Source organism: Melospiza melodia, chromosome 5 (genome assembly GCF_035770615.1).
Source record: "Melospiza melodia melodia isolate bMelMel2 chromosome 5, bMelMel2.pri, whole genome shotgun sequence".
In the NCBI taxonomy this organism is placed as follows: domain Eukaryota; kingdom Metazoa; phylum Chordata; class Aves; order Passeriformes; family Passerellidae; genus Melospiza; species Melospiza melodia.
In genome coordinates, this window is record NC_086198.1 from 85,998,215 (window position 1) to 86,022,552 (window position 24,338).

At 35.4% G+C, this 24,338-nt stretch overlaps 1 protein-coding gene across 1 annotated transcript in view; it reads left to right on the plus strand.

Moving 5' to 3' along the window:
- TBC1D19 (TBC1 domain family member 19) overlaps positions 1-24,338 on the plus strand; it is a 46,074-nt gene extending 21,736 nt beyond the window's left edge. The window contains exons 8-21 of the mRNA XM_063157752.1: positions 371-481; positions 1,304-1,376; positions 2,172-2,210; positions 4,398-4,510; positions 8,034-8,108; positions 8,584-8,646; positions 13,852-13,936; positions 16,175-16,219; positions 17,415-17,447; positions 19,830-19,939; positions 21,139-21,230; positions 21,961-22,076; positions 22,903-22,973; positions 23,956-24,338. Coding sequence (XP_063013822.1) covers positions 371-481; positions 1,304-1,376; positions 2,172-2,210; positions 4,398-4,510; positions 8,034-8,108; positions 8,584-8,646; positions 13,852-13,936; positions 16,175-16,219; positions 17,415-17,447; positions 19,830-19,939; positions 21,139-21,230; positions 21,961-22,076; positions 22,903-22,973; positions 23,956-24,030 — 1,101 coding nt within the window. The 3' untranslated portion in view covers positions 24,031-24,338. The remainder of the gene's footprint in view (positions 1-370; positions 482-1,303; positions 1,377-2,171; positions 2,211-4,397; positions 4,511-8,033; positions 8,109-8,583; positions 8,647-13,851; positions 13,937-16,174; positions 16,220-17,414; positions 17,448-19,829; positions 19,940-21,138; positions 21,231-21,960; positions 22,077-22,902; positions 22,974-23,955) is intronic.

The following is a 24,338-nucleotide window of genomic DNA, read 5'->3' on the forward strand; positions in this document are numbered from 1 at the left end:
TTTCAGAGAAAAGTAATGCTGAAAAATATCCTGGATACTGTAGCCATCTCAAATATGTTGTTGGTATAGCTTAAATGAGGAAGTAAATTTTAGTCAAGACATTGCTATGTAGCCGGCACTTAATTGTGTATATTAAAAATTATTTCTGCTTTTTTATTGAGCTGACTTTTCAAAGTAGACTGTGTTAGCTTCCTTAAAAATTTCAATACTTTTTGATTTTGAAAATGTTGAGATATAATTTGATCATTTGTGTATATATATATATAAGTTGTGGGAAATTATTTTGTGCTGAATGTACTGTTTGTAATGCTGGTGATGCTGAGAGGAGTTCTGAATGTAAGCAAGAAATGACAGAGCTACAATTTTTAAGGTACTGATGAATCTTCGAAACCCAAATTATGAAAATGGAGAGCAGCCTAGTTTCAGAAATCATCTGGGACTAATTCAGGTTCCCTTAAAAGTTAAAGATATTCCAGAATTGGTAAGTATATTTTTTTCTTATAAGAGGTTTCTGTAGGAGTTTTTTTTCCTTTCTAATGAAAATGATTCCAACTAATAAAAATGAATATTAGTATCATAAATTTTTCCTTTTTAAAATGAAAATCAATCTAAATATGTAGTTAAAATACAGAGCATAAAAAAGTTCTATGAAAAAAATATTTTTAATGAGAAATAAAACATAACCAGTAAAATTTCTGCCAGGAGAGAAGTTTTCATTTTATGCTACACAGGTTTAATTTGTGCCAGAAATACACTTCTGTACATGTTATTCACTTAATCATTTTTCTTCTGTACAAGAAACTTCAAATTTGTAGCACATCTCAATTCTGCAGATTCTGTACAGCATCAGTAGCCTGACAATGAGTTAGCTTCTGACTTTGTTCTCAATATAATTTTAAATCCCTTTATTGTCAGGTTGTAAATGAAAGGAAATGTTTGAGTACTAGTGTATTATATGGGAGAGTTTTTCTCAATGCTTCACTGATGAGGTTCTTGCAGATTATATGCTAGTAGAAAAACCTTCATCTGGGTTGGAAAAGAGATGGGAATTAGAGATCCTTAGCCCAGTCTTTCATTACCCCTTCACTACATCCAGGTGTAGTGACATCCACACCTGACATGCAAACTGGGACTTATGTTGTAAAACTAAAGTAAGAATTGATGTGAGATTCTATTTCAAATGTGTGCATTTAGAAGAACTTAATTTGGTTCAGAAAATATTCCCAGTAAGCCTTCCAAAAGAAATCTCAAATGATTTAGAGAATTAAACTTGTTTATATGTTATGGTTCTGTTCCTTTCCAGAAAGAAGACTTTAGTGAACTAGGCTTAAATATAGGACAGCTGGGTATTGATGATTCAGCACAAGTGCCTCCTGGTAAGCTAATGCCATGCTCCAGTCATTCAAACAGAACACTAATGAGTAGAATCCTTTGAAATGATTTTAAAAATTGTGTCTTTTTCCCACAGTAAACAATAAATATTTGTTCTGTAACTATGATTGAAGGGATTTTTATAGTAAAATATAGCTAATAATAGAAAACATTGCATATATGAAGAGTCAGATTTGGAAAAGTTTTTAAGACATCACTTTAAGTAGAGAATACATTAATTTCATTATGTTTGAACACTGCAAGATCTAGAGAACCACATTGCCTGTTTCCAGAAATACAGAAATTATCAGTAAATGTTAATCCAGCTAACAGATAGGTGTATTTTTTATACATATATATATATATATACAAACACTTAAAATAGCTGTTGTCAGAATATTACAGGACATATACATATATTAATATTCAGTAACTTAAATAGCATATAATCTCTGTTGGTTTTCCATGTATGAATCTGTTGCTGTAGGAAGAGGTTTTAAAATGGTATTTCCACATAAAAATGGAAATCACTGTAATATCACAAGATTTTTCTTTTTAAATGGAAACTTGCCTAGTTGAAAATCATGTAGTATAGTGCTGCTTTGATATTTGTGTTTTTGAAACACAAAATTAATTTTTGAAAAAGAATTTTGACTCTGGTGCAGGTTAACTTTTAGTGATATTAGCAATAAATAGCAGCTGAATGTAATGATGTGTGTTAAAAATATTAAATACATTATCAGCTAGGGTGTCTTTTTCATTTATTTTTTGTCATGCTTTTCTGTGTTTTTATTTTCTAGAGTTCTTTGAAAATGAACATGTACGTGTTGGGCAGAAAGGTATGGATCTGTTTTTATCTGTAATAAACGGAGTAGTTAAGAATGCATTTAGTAAATTGGTATTTGCATGTACCTCTTAGAATTTTGAGAACTTAGACTTGTAATTTAGATAGACAATCACTAATACTGTTATCATTTAGACAGGGACAGAAAAGCAAACATTTGCAGTCTACTAGCAGCTATCAGATAAAGAGCTCTACAGGTATTTCAATAAAAACAAAATAGGAAGCACATTGACATCTTTTTGGTGGCAACTTAACTTATTGCACTACTGAATTTCAGTTTAAAATCAAAATTCTGTGGAGTCCCTTCTCTGCACACAAAGATCTCATCATTGTAATGGGATCTATGCCTTTGTGTCAGAATAGTCCTTTTAGTAAAATCAGTTGCAATTGCAGAATATTGCAGTGTTAGCAATTAGTATTCCATATTAGCCACTATGGAATATTCACTTACTTGTCTCTTTATACTGCCTTTTCTGAAAAGTTCCAGGATTATTTTTGTAGGTTGAGAAATAACCTACAAAAGGAAGGGGAAGTTAAAAGAAATAATAAATTAATAGTTTAAGTTTGCTTATAGAAGAAGCATACAAGGAATGGTTGAAATACACCAATGTTTACTTATTACTCTTCTGATTCCTGAACATTAACATTAAAGGAAAAAAATGGCAGGATACTGTCCAAAAAGTTCTTCATCCTAATTTTTTTGTTGCAGTTACAAAACAAGGATCTTTCTCTCTTTCTTTCTTTCTTTCTTCCTTCTTTTGTTGGAATCTTTCTGTCCTTACACTGTCAATTTTCTAATCCAAGAGCAACTAATTAGGTACTGTCCACCTCTCTGTTCTTTTCCCATTCTTCCAATAAATGATTTTTTCTGGACTTCTTGAGCCATTCATTCAACTCCACATTGTCATTCATATTTGTTGTGTATATAAATATATATATATATATATATATATTTATATATACATATATGTATATACACGCACACACATGTATACATATGTATATATATTTGTCATATTGTCTATACTGAGAGGCTCTATTCTAGAGAATGCCTTAGCTTTTCCTATATTTAAAGATCAAAAATTTTGTAAATATGTGAGTGCCTTGACCAAAAACTGAAATATGTTTTCATTCAGCGGGAGTCCTGCTGCATGCTCTAACAGGTGTTAGTTATGACTTTGTTTGCCACTGAGGTATTGATTTTGCTTTTATATTAGATGTATTTCCAAGTCTGAGGATATTGTGAATATCAAGTTCAATGAGATACAGAAAAGCAAGCTGTTAGACACTTCAGAAAAATTAGAGGAAATGGATTTGGAAACTTCTGAGTAGCAGTCAAACACCTATATAATGTCTAGATAATAACAAAGAAATTTCTCACCAACTCTCTCTTTTGTGAAGGACATTTTGAGTACCAGGGTACAGTTAATCACACACCCTTGGTGAGGAACATTTTTACCAGATTACAATAGCTGAAGATGTTTGTCTTTCAAGTTTATAGATTGAAGTAGGGAACGAGGTAATCTCTTCTGTGGTATATACAGTACTGTATTCAGCATGAGGCCCTTGTGACAGAGTAGCCTGAAGCTTCACAACTGTGACCCAAATAAGCAGACCTGTCAGCAGTAGAGTATTTGTTTTATGTCAATATGAAAGCAAACCAATATCTTTTTATGTCTTTATCCTCTAGAGTAAATATACCAATAATGAGAGAACATGACGGTACACTCTGAAATGGAAAATTCTGCCCCACAGTTATCTGTGAAGATACTCATAAAGTTAACATGGAAAGAAGGAAGACACAAAAAAAGCCAGAATGAGTGGCAATCTCCTATTTCAACTGAGATACCACTCATAGTTAAGCCAGGAATATTTTGTGGCTATAAATGGCTGCTTGTTCTGCATGATGCCAGCTTAGTAGCTGCAACTAGCCTTGATATAGTCATGTGTACATACTCAGTCCTATTTTATGACAAAATGTAGTATAGCCTTGCTGATTAATACCAATTGCATTATTTCCCAAGGGATTACTTAAAAATTGCAGTGTGGAAATGATATCTTTTCAGTATTTGCCTATTAGCTGATGCTTACAGCACGGTAAGCCAGTTTTTAAAGTTAAACATTAAGGTATTTGATAGAAGTCTTACACTACATCAACTCTTTACCTGTTTGTTTCTTACAGTGTTGGCAGAGCAAGATAGTGCTGCAGCTCAGCAGTATGTTCGTCAGGGATGTCCAACAGCCCTCCGAGCTGATCTGTGGGCTCTCATTCTTAACATTTCCAATCAGCCAGAGGTAAGCAGTGAAGGGAGAGTAAAATGTGAAGACTAGGTGAGAACACAAAAATGCAAGCACATATTTTCTAATGATGTTTTTTCCAAAATAGAAATGCTCTACTGAGTTGTCACAGAAACTGATAAACATTTTATGATTTAAAAAGCTCTGGGCTGTGGTGAAGTTTTTGCCACTCTTCCTAATTTTTAATAGATATGTGAGCAAAATACCGTAGAACAAATTATTCAGTTGATCTGACTGACTCCTGAGATTTTCCTATATGATCCTGATTTTTTTTAGAAGGGACAAGAAAAAATACCTGGGAAGGAGACTGAACTGCTCATATCTTTGCTAAGTTTTATAAAAAGCTTTTTCATGGTTGTTTAACCCTATCATCATATGCACTTACATATCTTATAAGTTGCTTTATATATTATGGCATATACTCTGCATAGGTATAATCAGAAAGAGAGGAGCTGGTAAGATGTGGGTTGTTTCTATGTTCACTTGTACTGCAACAGTTTTTCATTGTACCTTATATTTGATATAAGTCCTCAACAATGAAATTTTTCAGTATCTGAAGCCATGCCATAGTTATTGTATTTAATGTACCTTAAAAAGTTAAATCCCTCTTTAAGGTCTTTGCAAAATTGGGAAAACGTTGATGTGAGGCTTTTATATGTACATAATAATTTACCTTGTGATAATTTTTTACACACTTAGCAAATTATACTTGTCAGCTATAGATGAAAAAGAAAAATAAACTATTTTAAGCATGTGCATTATTCTGAGGCTGAATGCAGTAGAAGTTTTCATTTAAGAGACATTCTGCCAGATCCAGAGCCTTGAGACTGAACTGAGTAGATTGTGTGCAAGGAATTAGTGGTGAGACAGTGCTTTGTGATGATGCTGAAGGAACTCCAGAAAGATGAGGGCAAGTGGCTAGAAAATGGTAATGATAACAATGAGAAAAAGTGGTAAGGGCAGATAAAGTGATGCAGAGTGGGAAAATAGTCTGCTACTTTGAGATTATCAAAATAAAGGATTGAAAAACAGTGAAATACAAAATGCACTCTCAGTCCCCATAGAAAACAAAGGTTATCAAGTTGGGACAAGATACACTGTGTTGAAGAAAATAATTTAAGCTGTGAGGTAACACCTTAAACTTTCAGTTTTCTTCATGCAAAACTGAAACTGTTCTAATGTAACAGCTGTCACAATCTTCTGTCTTCTCTTCCAAGACTATTTTTGCATAGCATTTTTTGTCCTGGGTTCTAAGTTAAAGTTGTTCTGTGAACTTTGAGTACATGCATTTAAAAGATTGATTTTCTGAATGAGTCCTAGCAGGCTGCCCATGGATCAGGTAGAACAGCATGTGGATTACCACAGCTATGTTATAAGCTGAATAGCCATGGTTCAGTTTAAGCACTGCATGAACTAATGTTTCTTACACAGAAGTAAGCTGTGACTACTGCCAAAATGCTAACACCCTGAGATGTTCTTCTTGCATGAATACATGGCTTTCTTTTTTGTGAAGTATAGCAAAGCAGTTTCCATATACATGTAGCTGTTTTATGATCTGTTGAATTTCATGTAGACTTTATGGATTTATCTAATATTTCTTTTCTCTACCTCCTGTGAATAGTTCCTCTGCTGGAGTTGAGTTGTCTGCGGACATTCCTTGCCGTAATATTTCTGATTTGCAATTTAGGTTCTGTTACATTTCTAGCTGTATGAATCTCTAAATCACATGAAATGTGAATTTCCTTTCTTTGATGTGAAACATTATGAGGGTTTGGTATGGGCAGCATTGTGTGTGCTAGCATCTGATATTGTTGTTTGGACAATTTTATTCAGTAAAGCTCAGCCTCTGTATAAAGCTAATACACAGCCAAGCAAGGAATGATACTAACAATCAAGCATTATAATAATAAAAATGATAAACTGTGAGCTCTGTATGCAGGATTATTTAGAAATGTATAAACACATTGCCTGACAATGAATTGTTTCTCAGTTTTCATTTGTAATGGTACACTTTAGAGGAACTGTGTTAAAAGAGCCTTTTTAGGGTTACAAAGACAAACATTTGAAGGTGAACGGTGTCACAGTTAATATTGTCTGTGTAAACAGTCCAATTTGCTGTATATATATTTTAATCATATGATCTTGAATCAGAGAATCACAGTTATTTCCTGTGGGATGTCTGTCTCATTGCATGAAATGGATGGCACACACTTACTGAGAATCTGTTTAATTTTTTTTCCCCTTCTGTTCATAGTGTTGCAGAATTGTTTAGTCTCTGCATGCTACTGAAACAGTGTTTAGGAAAGAAGTTTGTTCATTATCTGATAGGCTTTTTCTTCCCCATTTTTTGAGTTAATAGGTGGAAAATCTTAATGCTGAAAGTTCCAGCATGGAAAAATCAGTGGTGCTTTACTTTGCTATAGGTATTACTAAATGTAGTTTCCAAAGTTTAAAAACTTAATAAATGTGTGAGGTGGCAAGTTCATAATGGGACATTATGTAAATCTGCCTTATCAGAAGGTTTTTGAGATTAGGATCAGTAGCCAAAGGTCCCCAGTGTACCATTCAAACAGCAGAAAACCCAGTTACAGTAACAGACTGTTATCATCTTTGGCTGCGGAAGGATGTACTTTACAAGTAGATTTCACAGATCTCTGGCAAAAGGAGAATGAGCTTTGGGCCTTCTTCAAGAATTCACTGGGAGGGTCTTCCTTTAACTCTTCTGTTTTCTCTTTATGTAATCTGATTAGGTATTTGTTTTGTCCTTGTTAGATTGAGAGGCAAGTGCAATCACATGGTAAGGGTGACTAAAAATGGGTCATGACCTGCCAGCAGTTCATCAGTGAGTGTAGCTCTAGTGCCAGGGATTTCATGACAGGACACATGTGGACTGTGCTGGCACGGAGGTTGCTGAGTAATCCAAACCTTTATTTCAGAGAAGGTGAATATCCAGATTCTGTTTAAAGTAGCTTTGCTGGGTTCTGCTGAAAGATACTGTTCTCTCTAGGCCAGTCCTTTCAGATCTCTCTTATGCTCTCAAGTGGATACAATATGAATGTTTTGGGATGTGGCTCTGTAAGGTCAAGAAGGCTGCTCACTGCAATCCTGAAATGTACTTAATTTCAGTTTGGAAAGATAAGTATATTTGGAGGTATGGTATTTTTATACCACCTCTAATTTTCAGAAAAGCTGCAGTCTATATGAAAATGCAACATATTTTTGAGAGAGAAAAAGTTTACAAATCAATGTTACATGAAAATTCAGCAGACGAAGAAGAAATGTTGAATCAGATGAAAATAGTAAGATTTTTGTTTTATAACTGAAAAAATTTTAAATAACGTAAGAAATGAAACACATTTTTGGACACAAACCATGATAGATGCTTCATAAATATGCAGTGCTTTTTCAGTTGAACACATTGAACACATGCTTCTTTTTTTTTTTTAATTGCTCAAAATTAATTTTTTTACTTTAAATATTCATGTCATGTCTCAAATGATGGTAATATTCTTAATTTTAGGACATCTTGTATTATGAACAGCTTAAGTCAAATGTGATTCAACACAACCTTTTAGTGGACAGCCTGATTTACAAAGTAAGTAATTCACTAAACAGTGAGTTCATGTGCTTATCACACTTTGTATCTTCTTGTTGGTTTTTGTCACAAAGAAAATACTAGATGGTTTGGTTTTGAGGAGTGCAAAAATCATTAGTGTGAACTTATTATTGTGAACTTTTTCCTTGTGCCTGTGTTGTCTCTTGTGTTGAGTTTGGGTTGAACTATTAAGTCATAAAGGAATGATATCTTCATTTGAATGAGTAGCTGGGTTTGTGAGAAAGAACCAACAGGGTATGACTGCTTCCATTTCAGGTTTCAACTCTTAATATAGAATACTTAATAATCAAATTAATACAGCATTTTTTAAATTTTAAAATGTGGAGTCTAAGCTTAGCTGTAGTTCTTTGAATGAAAGTGAAACAGTGTCTTCTGTCACCATGTTAAGTTTAGCCTCCATGGGAGTCTGAAGAAAGGTCTTTTGGCTTCAAAGTCTTGTATTTTTTTATTACAGGATGTGAAGCTGACAGCAAGCAACGATGATTACTATTTTGTATTTGAGGATTATTTATATCAGGTATGTAACTATTTTTTGGTTAGAAAACCTAGGAGGTATATTTCTGTAGGATTGTATCATCCTTGGAGAGAGAACTGCCTTTGTAAGGCAGAGTACAATGGGACAGATACATCTATTCACTGCATATACTTTCTCTTCTGCATAGCAATCTTGGGCACTTCAACAGATTAAGCAGGGCAAGCTTCTACAACTCCTGCTATGAAGGACCATACACAATGTCTTTCCAGTGCACTAAGCTGGAAAATACAAAGTCAGCCATATTTGTCCTCTCTCCAGCTTTGCAGTGAGTAACCCCCAGCAATTAAAAGTTGTTGTGTACAGAAAAACTAAGTAATGAGAAGTATATTCAGGGTTCCATTTAAAATACCCCCTTGCTTTACAGTGACCTATTGCAATAAGCATATTGACATATTTTTAAATTAAAGACATTGATTCTAAATAAGGTAGTGACAGGTATGGTTACTTGTAGGATTGCTCCCATCACAAAACTGGCTGATTGGTGAGGGTCAGATGGCTGGAAGCTGGCTGATGTGACGCCCATTCACAAAAAGGCTGGGAAGGAGGATCCTGGTAATTATAGACCAGTCAGCCTGACCTCAGTACCTGGTATGGTTATGGAACAGTTTATATTGAGTGTTATCACACAGCATTCACAGGAGGGCCAGGGTATCAGACCCAGCCAGCAGCACGGATTTAGGAGGGGTAGGTTGTGTTTGACCAGCCTGATATCCTTTTATGACCAGGTGACCTGGCTGGTGGATGCAGGAAAGGCTGTGGGTGTTGTGTACCTGGACTTCAGCAAGGCCTTTGACACTGGGTCCCACAGCACCCTCCTGGAAAAGCTGCAGCCCAGGGCTTGGCCAGGAGCACTCTACTGGGTTACTGAAACTGGCTGCATGGCCGGGCCCAGAGGGTGGTGGTGAATGGTGCTGCATCCAGCTGGTGGCTGCTCAGCAGTGGTGTCCTCAGGGGTCTGTGTTCAATATTTTTATTGATGACATGGATGAGGGGATATGGAGTCTTTGATCAGTAAATCTGCAGATAACTGGGAGTGTGTGTTGATGTGTTGGAGGGTAGGAGAGTTCTGCAGAGAGACCTGGAACAATGGGATGGATAAGCAGAGTCCAATAAGATGAAGTTGAGTAAGTCCAAGTGCTGAGTCCTTCATTTTGGCCACAAAACCCCCTGCAGCACTACAGGTTGGGGATGGTGTGTTTGGACAGTGCCCAGGCAGAAAGGGCCCTGGGGGTGCTGGTGACAGCCGGCTGAGCATGAGCCAGCAGGGAGCCCTGGGGGCCAAGAAGGCCAAGGGCATCCTGGCCTGTGTCAGAACAGTGTGGCCAGCAGGAGCAGGGAGCTCATCCTGCCCCTGTGCTCAGCACTGGTGAGGCCTCACCTCGAGTGCTGTGTCCAGCTCTGGCCCCTCAGTTTGGGAAGGACCTTGGGACACTTGAGCACATCCAGAGGAGGCAGCGAGGCTGGAGAGGGGCTGGGAACACAAACCCTGTGAGGAACCCCTGAGGGAGCTGGGGGTGCTCAGCCTGGAGAAAAGGAGACTCAGGGGTGACCTTACCACTCTACAACTCCCTGAAAGGTGTTTGCAGTCAGGTGGGGTTGGTCTCTTTCTCCAGGCAGCAACTGACAAAACCAGAGGGCACAGTCTCAACCTGCACCAAGGAAGTTTAGGTTGGATATTAGGAAGAAAGCTTTTCACTGAAAGAGTGATAAAGTACTGGAATGGTCTGTCTGAGGAGGTAGTGGAGTCACCATCCCTGGATGTGTTTAAAAAAAGACTGGATGTGGGACTCAGTGCCATGGTTTAGTTGAGGTGTTAGGGATGGGTTGGACTTGATGATCTTAAAGATGTCTTCCAACCGAGTTAGTCTGTGATTCTGTGAAATTCGCAAACTGTCTGAATAATGTCAATGCAAACATTGATATTTGTTCAATAAATATTTACATGTAAGAGTTTTTCTTGATTTAATGGTCAAAGATGATCTTCATTATTGTTAATACTGTGTCTTCATCTTGGGATGTGAAAATCTGGTTCCTATTTCTTTTTCATTCATTATGTAGACTACCATGACATTAATTAGTCATTAACTGACACTTGCAGTAGGCCAGGGTATTACAAACTATGAAGAACTTGGAAGTAGTATATGATATAATATTTTGTTTTAAGGCCATCAGAAATAGATTTTGCTCATCATTCTCAATATATAACCCAGTTGAATGTTTTCCTTTTTTATATCTCTACTGACTAAAAGAATAGCTGCAGAATGAAAATCATTAAAAAGACTAAACTGTCTTTAGTAGTTTGAAGAAGACTCACCAAAAATCTCTGAAAAATTATGTGGCTAGTTTTACTGCAGGGCTTTGAAGCAGCAAATATCTCAAACTTCTAATTATTTGTTGCTCTAGTTTTGATTGCCATTTTGTAGTATTCCTCAGACATTGTTCTAGAAAAAAGTTATCCATTTTCCTTGATAATTTCCTCTTCCAACCTAATTTGCAAATGCTTTACTGCCAAATTATTTTGTTCTATAGCCACTGGAAAAATTTTGTTGTATGAGTCACTGTGATATGGGATAGTATTTATTGATTTAATATGATGAATGGAATTAAATATTGGCTAAATAAGATAGATAATGAAAATGTTAGTTTAAACCAGATACATTAATTCCGGGTTTGCACTGGGTTTATGGGGTTTTTTCATGACTAGTTACTGCCTCTTAAGTTTTCCAAGCCATTGAGCAGAGTGTGTCCTTTGTGTGTTGTGAAACAGATGAAATGTCCATCAAGATGAGAAAATCTGGGTTTAAAATTATGATGAGGATATTTTGTTGCGTTATTGGTACCTCTTCAGTAGCATACAACTGTTTTCAGGAAAAACACTGTGAAATGGCAGAATTTATTTCCTTTAATATCTTTACTTTCTTTTTCCCAAAGTTTACTTTTTTTTATTACTTCTTCATAACTATACAGGTACTTTTAATAAAGCAATTTCTTGTTGATAAAAGCTTTGACTTTGGTTGTTTTTTTTTCTTTCCCTCAATAATTTTAATTCAGTGGTTCTCTTTTCAGTTGGATTATAAATATCCAATATTTTGATTAATATTTCTGTATTTGAAAAGGGCCATTGTTTTCTTTAGCACTATCATTTTGTTAATGAGGAAAATAACATAGATTAATAGATTTGTAAATTCTTTATTTCAGACCAGAAGTTCAATTTGAACGATTTAGTCTTATATCCTGCAGAATGAATATGTGCAAAGAACCTTGCCCAGAGTTTTTGGGCATAGTCATAACTTAGATTTGAGCTAGAGTCTATCACTTATAAAGATGCAGTCTTCATTTAAAGACTTCCAGATAATGGGACTGGACAGTGTATTCTAAAAAAGAGGGCCTCAAATGAAGGTTACATTCTTTCCCCTATGAGAAAACATAGTTTATGTCCTGTTCAGATTAGTTTCTCTTTTGTTCACCTCAGTTAACATACACATAGAATTACATTTGCCTGTGCATTGTTATTGTCAGTGATATTTTGGCAGCTATTAACATGATTGTGTATTGCAGAAAAATAATATTTAGTTTAAACTGTTTGAGATAAAGAAAGTATTATTCATTTTTAAAAGATGTTTGTATTTGAGAAATAGTTTTGAGGTTCAAAAAAGAAAAAAAGTCTCAAAATATGACCTGCTTTCCATGAAAAAAAATTTAAAGCAATAATAGTCAGGTGTGTCATTTTGCTTGTTTCCTTTTGACAAATGCTGATATGTGGAAGTTGTTTGCACCAATTAGTGGAAGGAAAAATGCATTCATTTTTATTCACAATAAATTATATAGTGAAACATTTCCTCCTTTTACACCTTGACTAGAGTTAAAATAAACTCTTAAAATCTTCAAGAGCAGAGTGTCCTGGGTTCAGCTAGGGTAGAGTTTATTTCTTCTCAGTAGCTGTTGCAGTGCTCTGTTTTGGATTGGGAATGAGAATGGCGTTGATAACACGCTGATATTTTGGGGTATTGCTAAGTTGTGTTTATCCTAAGGACTTTTTCCTTGTCTCATGCTCTGCCAGTCAGGAGGTATACAAAAGAAACTGGGAGGGAGCATAGCCAGGACTGATGAAAGGGTATTCCACACCAAAGAATGTCATCATGCCTGGTATAGAAACTGGGGGGAGTTACCCAGAATTGGGTGGCCAGTCTGGGTTTGGGAAGGGTCTGGCATTAGTCTTTTATTATCATTATTATTATCATTTGCCATTATTCTCTTTCTAAACTGTTCTTAGCCTACAAGTTCTGCTTTGATTCTCCTCCCCATTCCACCGGGGTGGAGAGGGAGAGGGAGGGGGTTGAGCGAGCTGAGAGTGATGCTTGGTTTCCAGCTGGGCTTAAACCCCGACAGAGAGGGATTCAGGTGTGCAAAAGTCAGCAGGGAGTCAAAGTCTGCCCTCTCGTGTACATTCTCCATAGTGCAGCCTTTCAGTGCATGAAAACGCGAAGATTTTTAAATACAGTACTAATTACTACCATTTTTACAACTCCAGATGGGATGAGATTCTTTATTGTGTTTTTTTTTTCTATGAATGCTTTTACGGCCTAATTTTATACTCAGTTGCTGTGAATACAGTTGTTTTCATTTATGTAAACAATAAACCCCAAATATACTTTAGAGTATACTACGTGCATTTTTGATCTTTAGGACACAAGGCAGGCATTATAATCTGTTTTTTGAAAGAGCTGAATTGCTTGCAAACATTTTGTAAAGATCCTGGTAATGAAAGCAAATGTAATTTCTTCCAAAGCTGCACACATTTGAGAGTGTAAATGATTAGTATGCTTATCCACTTACTAGGACATCCCCAGGTCATAGTAACTGAGTTGAAAAACAGTCCAAAAGCTATAAAAGCAGCCAGGTACACACAAAGTCACTAATATTGTGGCAAAAGTGGATCAACACCTGCCAAGGAGGAAGGAGGAGGGTGGAAGAATGTGGATATAAATCTGATAACAAATGAGCATGACTGTAAAATTATAGCAAGTTCAAAGTGAGCCTGGAAATTTGAGCAGGAAAACAAACTAAGGTGGTGAAGAGCTCTCAACCTTATTGGCTCTCTTAAATAGCATCTAATAGGTGCTAATAAAATTAAATTTGTTTGACATTGCTTTGATCCAGTTAATCAGCTGACTTTCTTTTCTGCAGGTGTTGCTGTGTTTTTCTCGAGATACATCTGTACTGGAGCACTTTACTTACAGTAGTGCCACCCCACCTAAATCTTACATACAAGGTAGAAAGAGTTGTTTCTAAAAAGATGATGTAGATTTTTGTTGACTGATACACTAATGCTGTATGTGAATTTGCTTTGTGTTTATTGCACCGAGTAGATTACCCTTTAAAGAATGTTAATAAAAATGTATCCAGCTGACTTCTGCATATATTCTGACAGTTTAGAAGCTGATCACAGATTGCAATGTTGTTCTTTTACTCCACTTTGCTGTATATAGTTCTGCAGTGTTTTACCAGGAGAAATGAAACACAACAATGACAATATGGTAAAATCATGACAATGCCTGTCTTCATCAGTGCTAGATGTTTAAATAGACAAAATTATCCTTTGCAACTCCAATAAATTTAGCAACTGGAAGTTGTTATAGAATGTTGTCTTTGCAAAGCAGTGAGTTTTGCAAATATTTGTAGACAGGAGCAGAACATGTTGCTGAAAAACTGTTCAATAGTGTGGGAGAGTAGAGCTTTACCAAGCATACTTAGCACTGATTTTTTAAAAAAAGCATGGCATCTTCCAGAGTGTTAGCTTATATTTGGATGTTCTTTGACTTGAGGTCTCATTATTTTTCTTAACAATCTTTAGACTTCTTGTTTCACTCCACTTGCCTTCTCTGCCAGCTTCTCATACCTTTCTTCTGGATGTTTCCATGTGTCTTAGAACCTCACCTGCCTTGATTTTACCTAGAGGTTCCTAATTTTGCCTTCCTTCTTGAGTCATTCAATAATCCAATCACTTTTTTTTCCCATGCGCCTTCATCTTCTACATTCCCATTGATTTCCTTGGTCCTGGTGCCTGTGTATTTAGCCAAGTATGATCCTCAGTACTTATTTTTGCACAGGACCTCTGCTGAGAGTTTTCATCTTGCTGCCTCTTATGTCACTATAAGTAATGTTTTTTTTTCAATTTTTAAATTTCTTTTTTATTGCTTTTTTTACTGTCTTTCACTGAATGGTGGAGTTTTCTTTACCTACTCCCTGAAATCAGCAAAGGGCAAAACAGCAGTGGGATCCCAGGTCTCACTTCAGACACAGAGCTGTGGCAGCCCAGAAACACAGCAGTGGAGACCATCCTGCATATTCCTAGACAAATCCTGGGAATGATGTTGCTGATACCTAAATCTGTGCAGTGCAAATCCTAAAGGCTTGTACGTCCTATTTTTAGCTGATTTTCCAAGAGATGTACTTTATGCTAAAAATACTCATCCTCCCAGATTATAATTCCTGTTTGCACAACAAGCAAACTGTTGAAAGGAAAAGGAGAAAATAATTTTTAGTTTAATGAAGCAACTCATTTGTATAATTGGAAAATAGTGGATTTTGTTTTCATGGGGTAGTAGGCAGGAATTTTGCAGGTTAATTTTTATTTTATTTTAGTCAGTTTATGCTATAGGAAAATATCAAGGTGCAGATTCCATTGAACGTGACAAAAGTTGCATGTGCTGAAGTCTATTGGAAATACTAAATAGAGTACACAGAATATTCTATAAATTTTCATGTAATTAATTAAATTTTTAGTTAAATGTTCTCATTTTAGAACTAAAATAATTGCAAGTTTTAATTAGTTGTAATTATGTTTAATCACACTTTTATATTTCTAAATAAATTGTTAAATTTTATTAATGGATTTTGGATTAATAATTTCTGTAGTTAAAATATGGTTTAATAATGTGTTCATTTTGCAGGGAAGTTAGAAAAGTTATATGATCAGTGATTTTCTTCACTTAATTCTTTTGTATTCAGCAGATTACTTAAATATTTGTTTGTTACATCAGAACATCCATCTTCCTCTGTTGCAGACCTAACAGTGCCTTGAATATTTTTTTATCTGTGGTTGTATCTGTTTGAAGGCTTTTCCTGTCCCTAGGTCAGTCTGCCCTTATTCCCTCCTAGAGCTTCCCTGTCATCCAGGTCTGCAGCAAACACCTTTAGAGTTCCTAAGACACACCCAGATAGAATCTCAATAGAACTGAAAATTTTTAAATTTTGCTGAAATTTTGCTTTTCTTTTTTGTTGTTTGTCATCCTTCTTTATTGGTGCTGCATTTCAGTTTTGTATCTGACATCGTACCTGTCCCATTGCATTGCTTGCCACACTTTGAGCAATGTCAGATGGTCTGTAATGTAATTAGTCACAATTTTTGTAATTGTAGCTGAAAATCTACTTTTTAATTTAAATTGTTTAAATCTTTATACCTTTTTACAGCTTAATGACATTTTATTTGTGGTTTGATGATTCACAGGAAAACTCGGAATGGAAGAATATGCTGTTTTCTATCCTCCAAATGGTATGAATGATACTCTTGCCTCCTCTAGTGGTAGTTTGGAAAGATTTTTTTTCTCAAATACATGATATTTTCTTTCTCTATTGCAAGTTATGTTTGGGTATTACTCTGTGAAATTCATTAATTTAAAGGAGTAAGCTGGATGGAAGCTACTCCAAACCCACATTCAGCCTCGTGTCAGTGATCACAAACAGATTTTGTCTTTGTGTGTGGGAAGGAGAAGGAAAACAACTTGTGATACAGCAGCTTGTATTGAGTCTTGTATCAGCACTTAGAGGGTTTGAATGATAAATCATGAAACTGGCTGACCTCCCAGCTTTTCAGTACTTAACAAACCACACCCTAAAGTCTTCTCCTTTCAAAATGTGTGTTGACACAACAGATCTATGTAATGTTAATATCATGGCTGTTGTTATAACTTCAGTTATTAAAATTGTTTTTTTCAGCTCTTATCTTGACCTTTTTAATCCCTTATTGAATCCTTTCCCTCCATTTGTATTTCAAGCTCTTTCCTCTTGCTTTCAAGGCCTTATGTCACCAATCTTAAATCTGTGTCTCCGGCCTTGTCTTTTGTCTTAGGTATTTCAGTGTAGTCAGTTGCAGTACACACTTTTGTTTCGCTTTTCTCTGTGTTTGCCTCTGCAAATCCTGCAGCTTTGTAGCCATGAAGCATTGTTATTACAGTCTTTTGCCAAAGCAGCCACCTGTTAGCAGTGTTATATAAAATCCACTGAATGGGAGCTAAGATCAGCTGGGAAGGAGGAGCAAGCTGTCATGCTACCACTGCCAAGTACTGTGAATGTTCTATCTGAGTACTACATGAATTACTTGAGGTCTTGGCCTCCTTTTTTTCCTACTCCATTCTTGTCAGTGCGTGACATTTATGGGTTGTCATTTATCTGAAGTTAGGTTCTCTTATCAGCAAAGCCTCTGTGTATCAGCTGCATGGAAACTGAGCTTTACTTGACTGTCTAGGAACTGTAGCTTGTGTTTAAGCATGTCATTGGTTGTACTGACATAGTTGATACTGTACTTAGGTATGTACAAGATGGAGATTTGTGCAGGTGCAATAAACAAGGAAATACTTTATTCCTGATGTAGGCAGAATACAATTTGATAATGTGAGGGGGAATAATATTTATTGCATGCATAAAGAGGATTATTAAAGAACAAGTAAAGAAATATTTTTGTTTTGCAGGTGTAATTCCTTTCCATGGCTTTTCTATGTATGGTAAGTGTGATTCTCATAAGCTAAAAGCTCAGGATTACTTTTCCTCATATTGAAGTTTAAAGCTGTATATACTTTTCTGCAACTTTTAAACTTGTGTATGTGTTTTTATGGTTTTTTATGTATGAAGATTATTGAATGTAATTTTTAAAATTTCTGGCTGTTTTATTTACTCATATTACAGCTTGTTGCCCTGTGGGAATTCCTTCTTTGAGAGCTAATAGCTGAGCTAAGCTACACATCTTAATCTATATGAATAGAGGCATAAAGTTTACCAAGAAAGTGCTCTTTCCTTGTGTTTCACTTCTGGATAGACCAAGTTACCCATGGAAAAAGTTCTTAAAAACATAAATAATCTGAAAGGCCTGTTGCTCTCTACATTTACCTACAAGAGATGTTAAAAGAGCATTACATAACATAATGCTTGCTAATTTACTTCATAGAGGAAAGCACAAATATCAACAAGATTTCTAGGAAAAAAAGTAGAAAAATCTGGGGTTACAGACATATTGCAGCTATTGCAGATGTGAGATTAGATGTTTCAGCTTTTCAGTTTTTTCTTTTGGTTTATCAAAGATGTTCATAGCATCACAGAGCAAGCAGATTTTAAGATTATACTTAAAATGCTATATTTTGCTAATAATGAAATTTAATTATCACATGCAGTCGTTAAAATAATGGAATTGAAATATGAAATGCAAATTTTAACCTGAGTAGGGAATCCAGAGTCTTTGGAGTAATGAGCACTTAAGACACAAGCTCCTCCTTGGGGACTCGCTTAGAGATGTTCACTTGTTCTGTGGGAACTGCTTTTCAGAATGTTTGGATTTGACTCTGCCCTTGAGAACAGTCTCCCAAATAGAGGTGTGAGTTTTCCTCCCTCCCTCCTGTCCTTGCTCTTTGCACAGGCTCAGAATATGCTGGCTGTGAGAAGGGGGAAGGGTGGACAGCAAGGCAGCAGAAGGATGGTAATGTAGCTCAAGACTGTGGCTACAGGGGCTGCGACCAAGCAGAGCATCTGCTGTATCCTGTGCTGTGCTGCTATGTGAGGAAGTGTTGGGGTCCTTAGGAAAATGCTATACCCTTTTTCCTGTTTGCATGCATTCACTGTCAGGGTGCCAGCTGTCAGAGGCTGTTCTGTGACCCTTCAGGCCTTTATGTACATGTGCACACTGACACCTCCATCTTCAAGCATTAAAAACATGAGCATGGGTAACACCCTTTGCTTTTCTGGCCCCTATGGAAATACATGTTTCTGTGAACATCTCACCCTACCTTAGCACCCCACTTCTCATACACAGACACCATTTTTGTTATTAAGCCACATTCTCTAATACTTAGATGAGAAAATAAATTCACACACGCATATATCCATACATATATTAAGAAATGTACATGCATATATTAAGAAATGTACATATATCTCTGTATGTATGTGTACATACATACACAGATAAATATATCCATATCCCTAGCTTATTATAAAATGGAGGGGAAGGTGAATGTACAGATAGAAACTATGAGTGTGTTATAATGTAAACTGTCAGCTAAAATGATTAAGTCTGTAAAGTGAAGCAGTCAGCATGATGACTGGACAGATCAAAAGGCTGTTCACAAAAAGGCATGACAGCTGTCTGTGGGAATGCACTGAGTGTATGGACTGTCAGTCTCAAGAAATGATGGTTATGTTTGAGCAGCACATACATATAACAGATTTGTCTATATGCTAGACTTTTACAAAACAAGCAAAGTTTCACAGCTGCTGTTTTACAAATGTAATCAATTATTTTGAATCAGGTCTGCTGGAAGACTTCTAAACAGTAAACTACCAGATGTCCATGGTTTACAGATCTTGTAAGAAATAAACATGGCTCCACGAGTTTGTCATACTCAGTGATGTTATTGTGGCAACCAAAAGCTGTTCTTGTAATATTTTCATTTTCACAATATCTGTCTTCAAGCAGTCTTACAAATAGGGCATCAATTTGGAGCTGGTCACTGGCCCCATGGCACACTGAAAGTTAGAGACAGTTTAATCAAAAACTTGCACTGTTCACATTGCCCTACACCTTAGGGTTGCTCTCCTTACAGCATATTTCTTATGGTTCAGAAGCCAGCACTGTAGTAAGCAGGTTCTAATTGGTTTAGCTTCTTGAAATATGTAGGAATAATATGTAGAATGTATCACACTCCCTTTTTTGACTTTTTACATTAAATGATAGACTGTGATGGAATACTTCTTTCTCAGTAATTGGTTTAGTACTGGTTTTGTAAATTGTGGTACTATAAATTACCTGGCTTTTCCTCATACTTCATGCGCTTAATCATTGAACTCTTTTTGCAGTTTACAGTGTTGAGTCAATTATAATTCTTTTATCCTTTCAGTTGCTCCACTTTGTTTTCTGTACCATGAACCTTCCAAATTGTATCAGATATTCCGTGAGATGTATGTGCGTTTTTTCTTCAGACTCCATTCCATCTCTTCTCATCCCTCTGTAAGTTCATTAGGAATTAAATCCACTCACTTGATATCCTGTTTGCTGCAGAGCAATAATAAATAGCATGGTTTTCTGTGTGATTGAAAGTATCCTTTTAAATATACTAAAATATTTCAGGCAAGCTTGGAAAAATTATTAGGTAATTCAGGTCTGGATATTGTTGTTTTCTATGTCAATGTTAGTCTTTGCTATCATGTACCTTATTGAAATAGTAAGTTCTCATTTGATGATGGTATGGGTCTTTTATAAGAGTCAAGATTTTTAATCTAATAGATTTCTTAGTTCAAAGAGTCACACAAATTCACCTTCATTAAAGATATGTAAATGGACTCTGAAATATTGTCTGGGGTAAAGGGACTAAAATATATGTAGAGAGATATTGTTTCTGTTATACCAATTTAGTGTCTGTTTTTTTAACTGAAGAATCTTGGTATGGCAGCACGTGCTTTTTAGTACTACCAGATGAGTTTAAATAATTTGTCTGTTTGTGACCAGGATCAGCTGTCTTGAATGTACAAGAGTTGTAAATATTGGCTTGTCTTCTATTTGTGAAGAATAAAACAGAGTAGATATTTCTTTTTTCCTTCAAAAAGATTTACATTGCTTTTTGAAAATATTTCCTGGTTAAAAGAAAATCCTATCCTTGGTATACCATTTCAAGGCTATGTATTGTGCTTTCCATCTTTAATAGCAGAGGAAGGGGTCAAACAAGAATCTATTAATTTCCATGGTAGTTTTTGAAACAACTTTAAAAATATGTTTATGTTTAACTATTTCTGTAATTTTCCCTATTGCTGTTTCATTTTACTTATCAGAGAGATACTTTTTCTCACATCCTTTATTTTTTAGTGTAACTGAGGTCTGTTTCACCAAAGTGGAATTATTTCAAGTAGGTTACATTATAATAACCCATTGAATACTTGAAACCTGACATACAAACGCTATAAGTAACTCAGACTTGCAAAGGACTATCAGAACATATTATGTTGCTAATACATACATGGAATTTCAGGAGCAAGGCTTTAGTGACAAGGTATTATAATTGCTTGTGCCTTTCTCACATGAGTTGAATACTGTATCATTAATAGTATTTTATTGCTCGAATTAAAAGTTCATGCACACTTACATGCTACTACTGTTTTCCCAGATTTAATAGGATGAGTGTTAGTATTCATGATATGATCTTGTTTCTTTAGGGCATTGTATCATTGTGTTTGCTTTTTGAGACTCTTCTACAAACTCATCTGCCCCAGCTCTTCTATCACCTCCGAGAAATTGGAGCTCAGCCGTAAGAACTTCTTTCTGACTTGTTACAAATATTCTGAAAATGTTGTTCTGTAGTGTTTTATTTGAAGATCTATGGGAAATTACACAAAAGTGTAACCATCAGTGCTCCTTTTTTCCTTAAGAGTCAGATGGAGTGCTTTGTCTAACTTGCATATCTGTGCTTTGTGCATTTCGTCTGTAAACTCTGTGAAAGAGAGAGAATTGCTCTGTGAGAAATGCTCTATGCTGCATTATTCAGCTAAATTTCAGTAATTCATGTTGTATCTGATGGAACTAAGTGATGTATTTCCTAGGGGACAGAAGACACAGAGATGTGTTAGTTGCAGCAGAAGGTACTGGAAGAGGCAAGAGAGCAAGAGTCATTCAATAATGAATTCATGGCGCCAGGCACAACCGAACCTGAAAACCGTTTTGTCTTAATTGGTATCCATCTTAATAGCATAATAGCAGAAAGGATGAAACATCAAGGGTGATAATGGCTGAAGATCACTCTAATGTGATTGATCAGAATGATTATGAGAATGATATTAGTACTTTATCAAATGAGATGCTAAATAATTTTATGATGGCTGTTGCAAATTAAAATATTGATTATTACTGCAGCAAGAGAAAATGCTTATTCTTCCTGGAAGAGAAATGCAGAAAGATAATGAAATATTTTCAATTTATAGACAATCTGGTCGTTATGGGAGGCAGAAATATAATAACCATTGTTTGTCACTTGTTTGCAGGCTACGAATTTCATTTAAATGGATGGTACGAGCATTTTCTGGTTATTTAGCTACAGACCAGCTCTTGCTTCTGTGGGACAGAATCCTGGGATACAATTCTCTAGAAATTCTTGCTGGTAATAGAATTATTTTTACAAAATAAGTGAAGTATGTGTGAATGTAAGGCAAATACTCATTAGCTTCAATGTATTTTGTGATGACAAGAAAATAGTTGCTCTTTGACAACCTGCAGACAGCAGGTTACATACATGTCAAAGCATATGTTATCTAGAAAAATAGAATAGAATGAGTACTACATTTTAATAAAAAATATTTCTGGTAATTTTTTTAATGGCAATACTCAAAAAATGCTAAGTGCTCTCTGAACAGAACACAGGATGTTCTCCCAGCTTCAGTGGTAGTGGTAAATGAATTCATCACCTTTCACAAAGTACAAGATTCATGTTATTTATGGCAACTACCTCTACAGTACTTAAAGCAACTGAGATTCCCCCAATTTTGCTGGATTTCTTCCTTCAAAGTGGCATCTTTTAAGACACTTTGAAAGTTTTGTAGCTAAATAATGCCCTCGTGTTTAGGAAGGTTTAAGATGGATGTTTTAAAGAAAACATGTATCTTCAGTTGAGTCAGTTTTTATACAAAGTTGGTGAGAAGAGAAAATGTTTTGGTTTCATTTGTACATGTAAGACAGCTTGTCCCTTTTAATTAAAAACTATTCATCTTAAACTCAGGCATTTTAACTCACACTTTCCTGAAAGAATGTTGTGTTTTTCCTGTCTGTTTAAAAGAGTGGTTGAAGAAACTCAAACATGGCCATCTGTTTTATATAATTCTTCAGAATCAAAATAATTAAACTAAGTGAAAACTGGCATTTTATATCAAGATTAATTCTAACCACTACTTATCAGGTCAGAAACCTAAATACTGGACATTTTCTTTCAGTCCTGGCAGCTGCTGTGTTTGCTTTTCGAGCAGTCAACCTGATGGAGGTGACATCACTGGCTGCAGCTGAAGTAAGGATAAGTTTCACTTAGAGGAGATTGAAATAGTTTCTGATGCTTTGCCAGTAAGAGTAACTTAAGCTTCACATGGCACATGATGCATAGTGCAAATCTTTCTGCCTAAATTCTTACCTTAGATAAAAAATAAGGAAATTGTGAGCATGCAGTACATAATGCTGTTTTTCTGGAGTAAAAGGAAATAAAGCATATTTGCTATAAAAATGCAGTGTTATAAAATTATTTTTTACAGTTACGTTTTTTAATATATAATCTGTGTTAGTGGGATATATTGTTTTTGAAATATTGCAGAGGTTTGTACCCTTTTCCTCAGTGCATTTTAGTTGCTTCTGTTCTACAAATTACAAAAATTTTACAAGATTCCTTTGTCACTGTGGATCTGCAGTTTCACTGTGTGTACTGACATAGGAAATGAAGAAAATGAAGTTATTGGCATGAATATTATTACTATATATAGGCACCTGGTAATTTTTTTCTTTTTTTTTTCAAAAATACAGTGATGAATTTTTTCCAGATTTTGAGAGTTTGTGATCACTTTATTTGGCTTTTTTAAAAACATACTTTCATGAGAAGACATTGATTATTTGAGGCATTACATTGGACTTAGTTCACAAGTACTAGCCAAGCCACAGGATAAGGATTCTTAATTCCCAATTATTTTTAGAAACAAGTTGAAATGTTAGACTCCTTATTCACCCATGATGCAGTGTATATTTGAAGTAAGGCTAAAGGCTAAAATAAAGTTACTTGGGTACTATACATTGGGTAAACCTGTTTTTTCTTTGAAATGTTAGAATGAAAAATTATGCCATATGGTACTAACATAAACCAGTATAATTTGTTTCTACCCATGTCCACATCTGATTATTGGCAGTATTGTAGTCAGTATTTGAATATTTTCCTGACTTCTTAACTTGCTTTAAGGAAATTTGATTCAAATGTCAAATTTAACAAGCTTTTTTGATTTTCATCCTAGGCTGTACTTGCTGACCTTTCAACCCTGAAAGTTATGCCTCTTCTTCAAATCTTCTTGTTTGCTACTGTCACTTGATCTGTTTCAACAATAGTGGTACCACATCCCAGTCTTTCTGGAGAAGCTAAGCATCAACTATGCAATGTCTGCATAAAACCAAAATGAAACTCATGTATAAAATCAGTTTAGAAATAATTACCTTCGTATTTTCTAAAAATAACTTTGCACACAATTGTGTGAAGTGCATGCTAATGAATCCCACTGTAAAAGCAATGGTTATTACTTGTACATTGAGGATGACTACTTGTGCAAGTAAATAATATCAATCACTGTCTAAAATGCATGTAATAGTAAATTAAATAAAGTAAATGTAATTAGTGATCTGA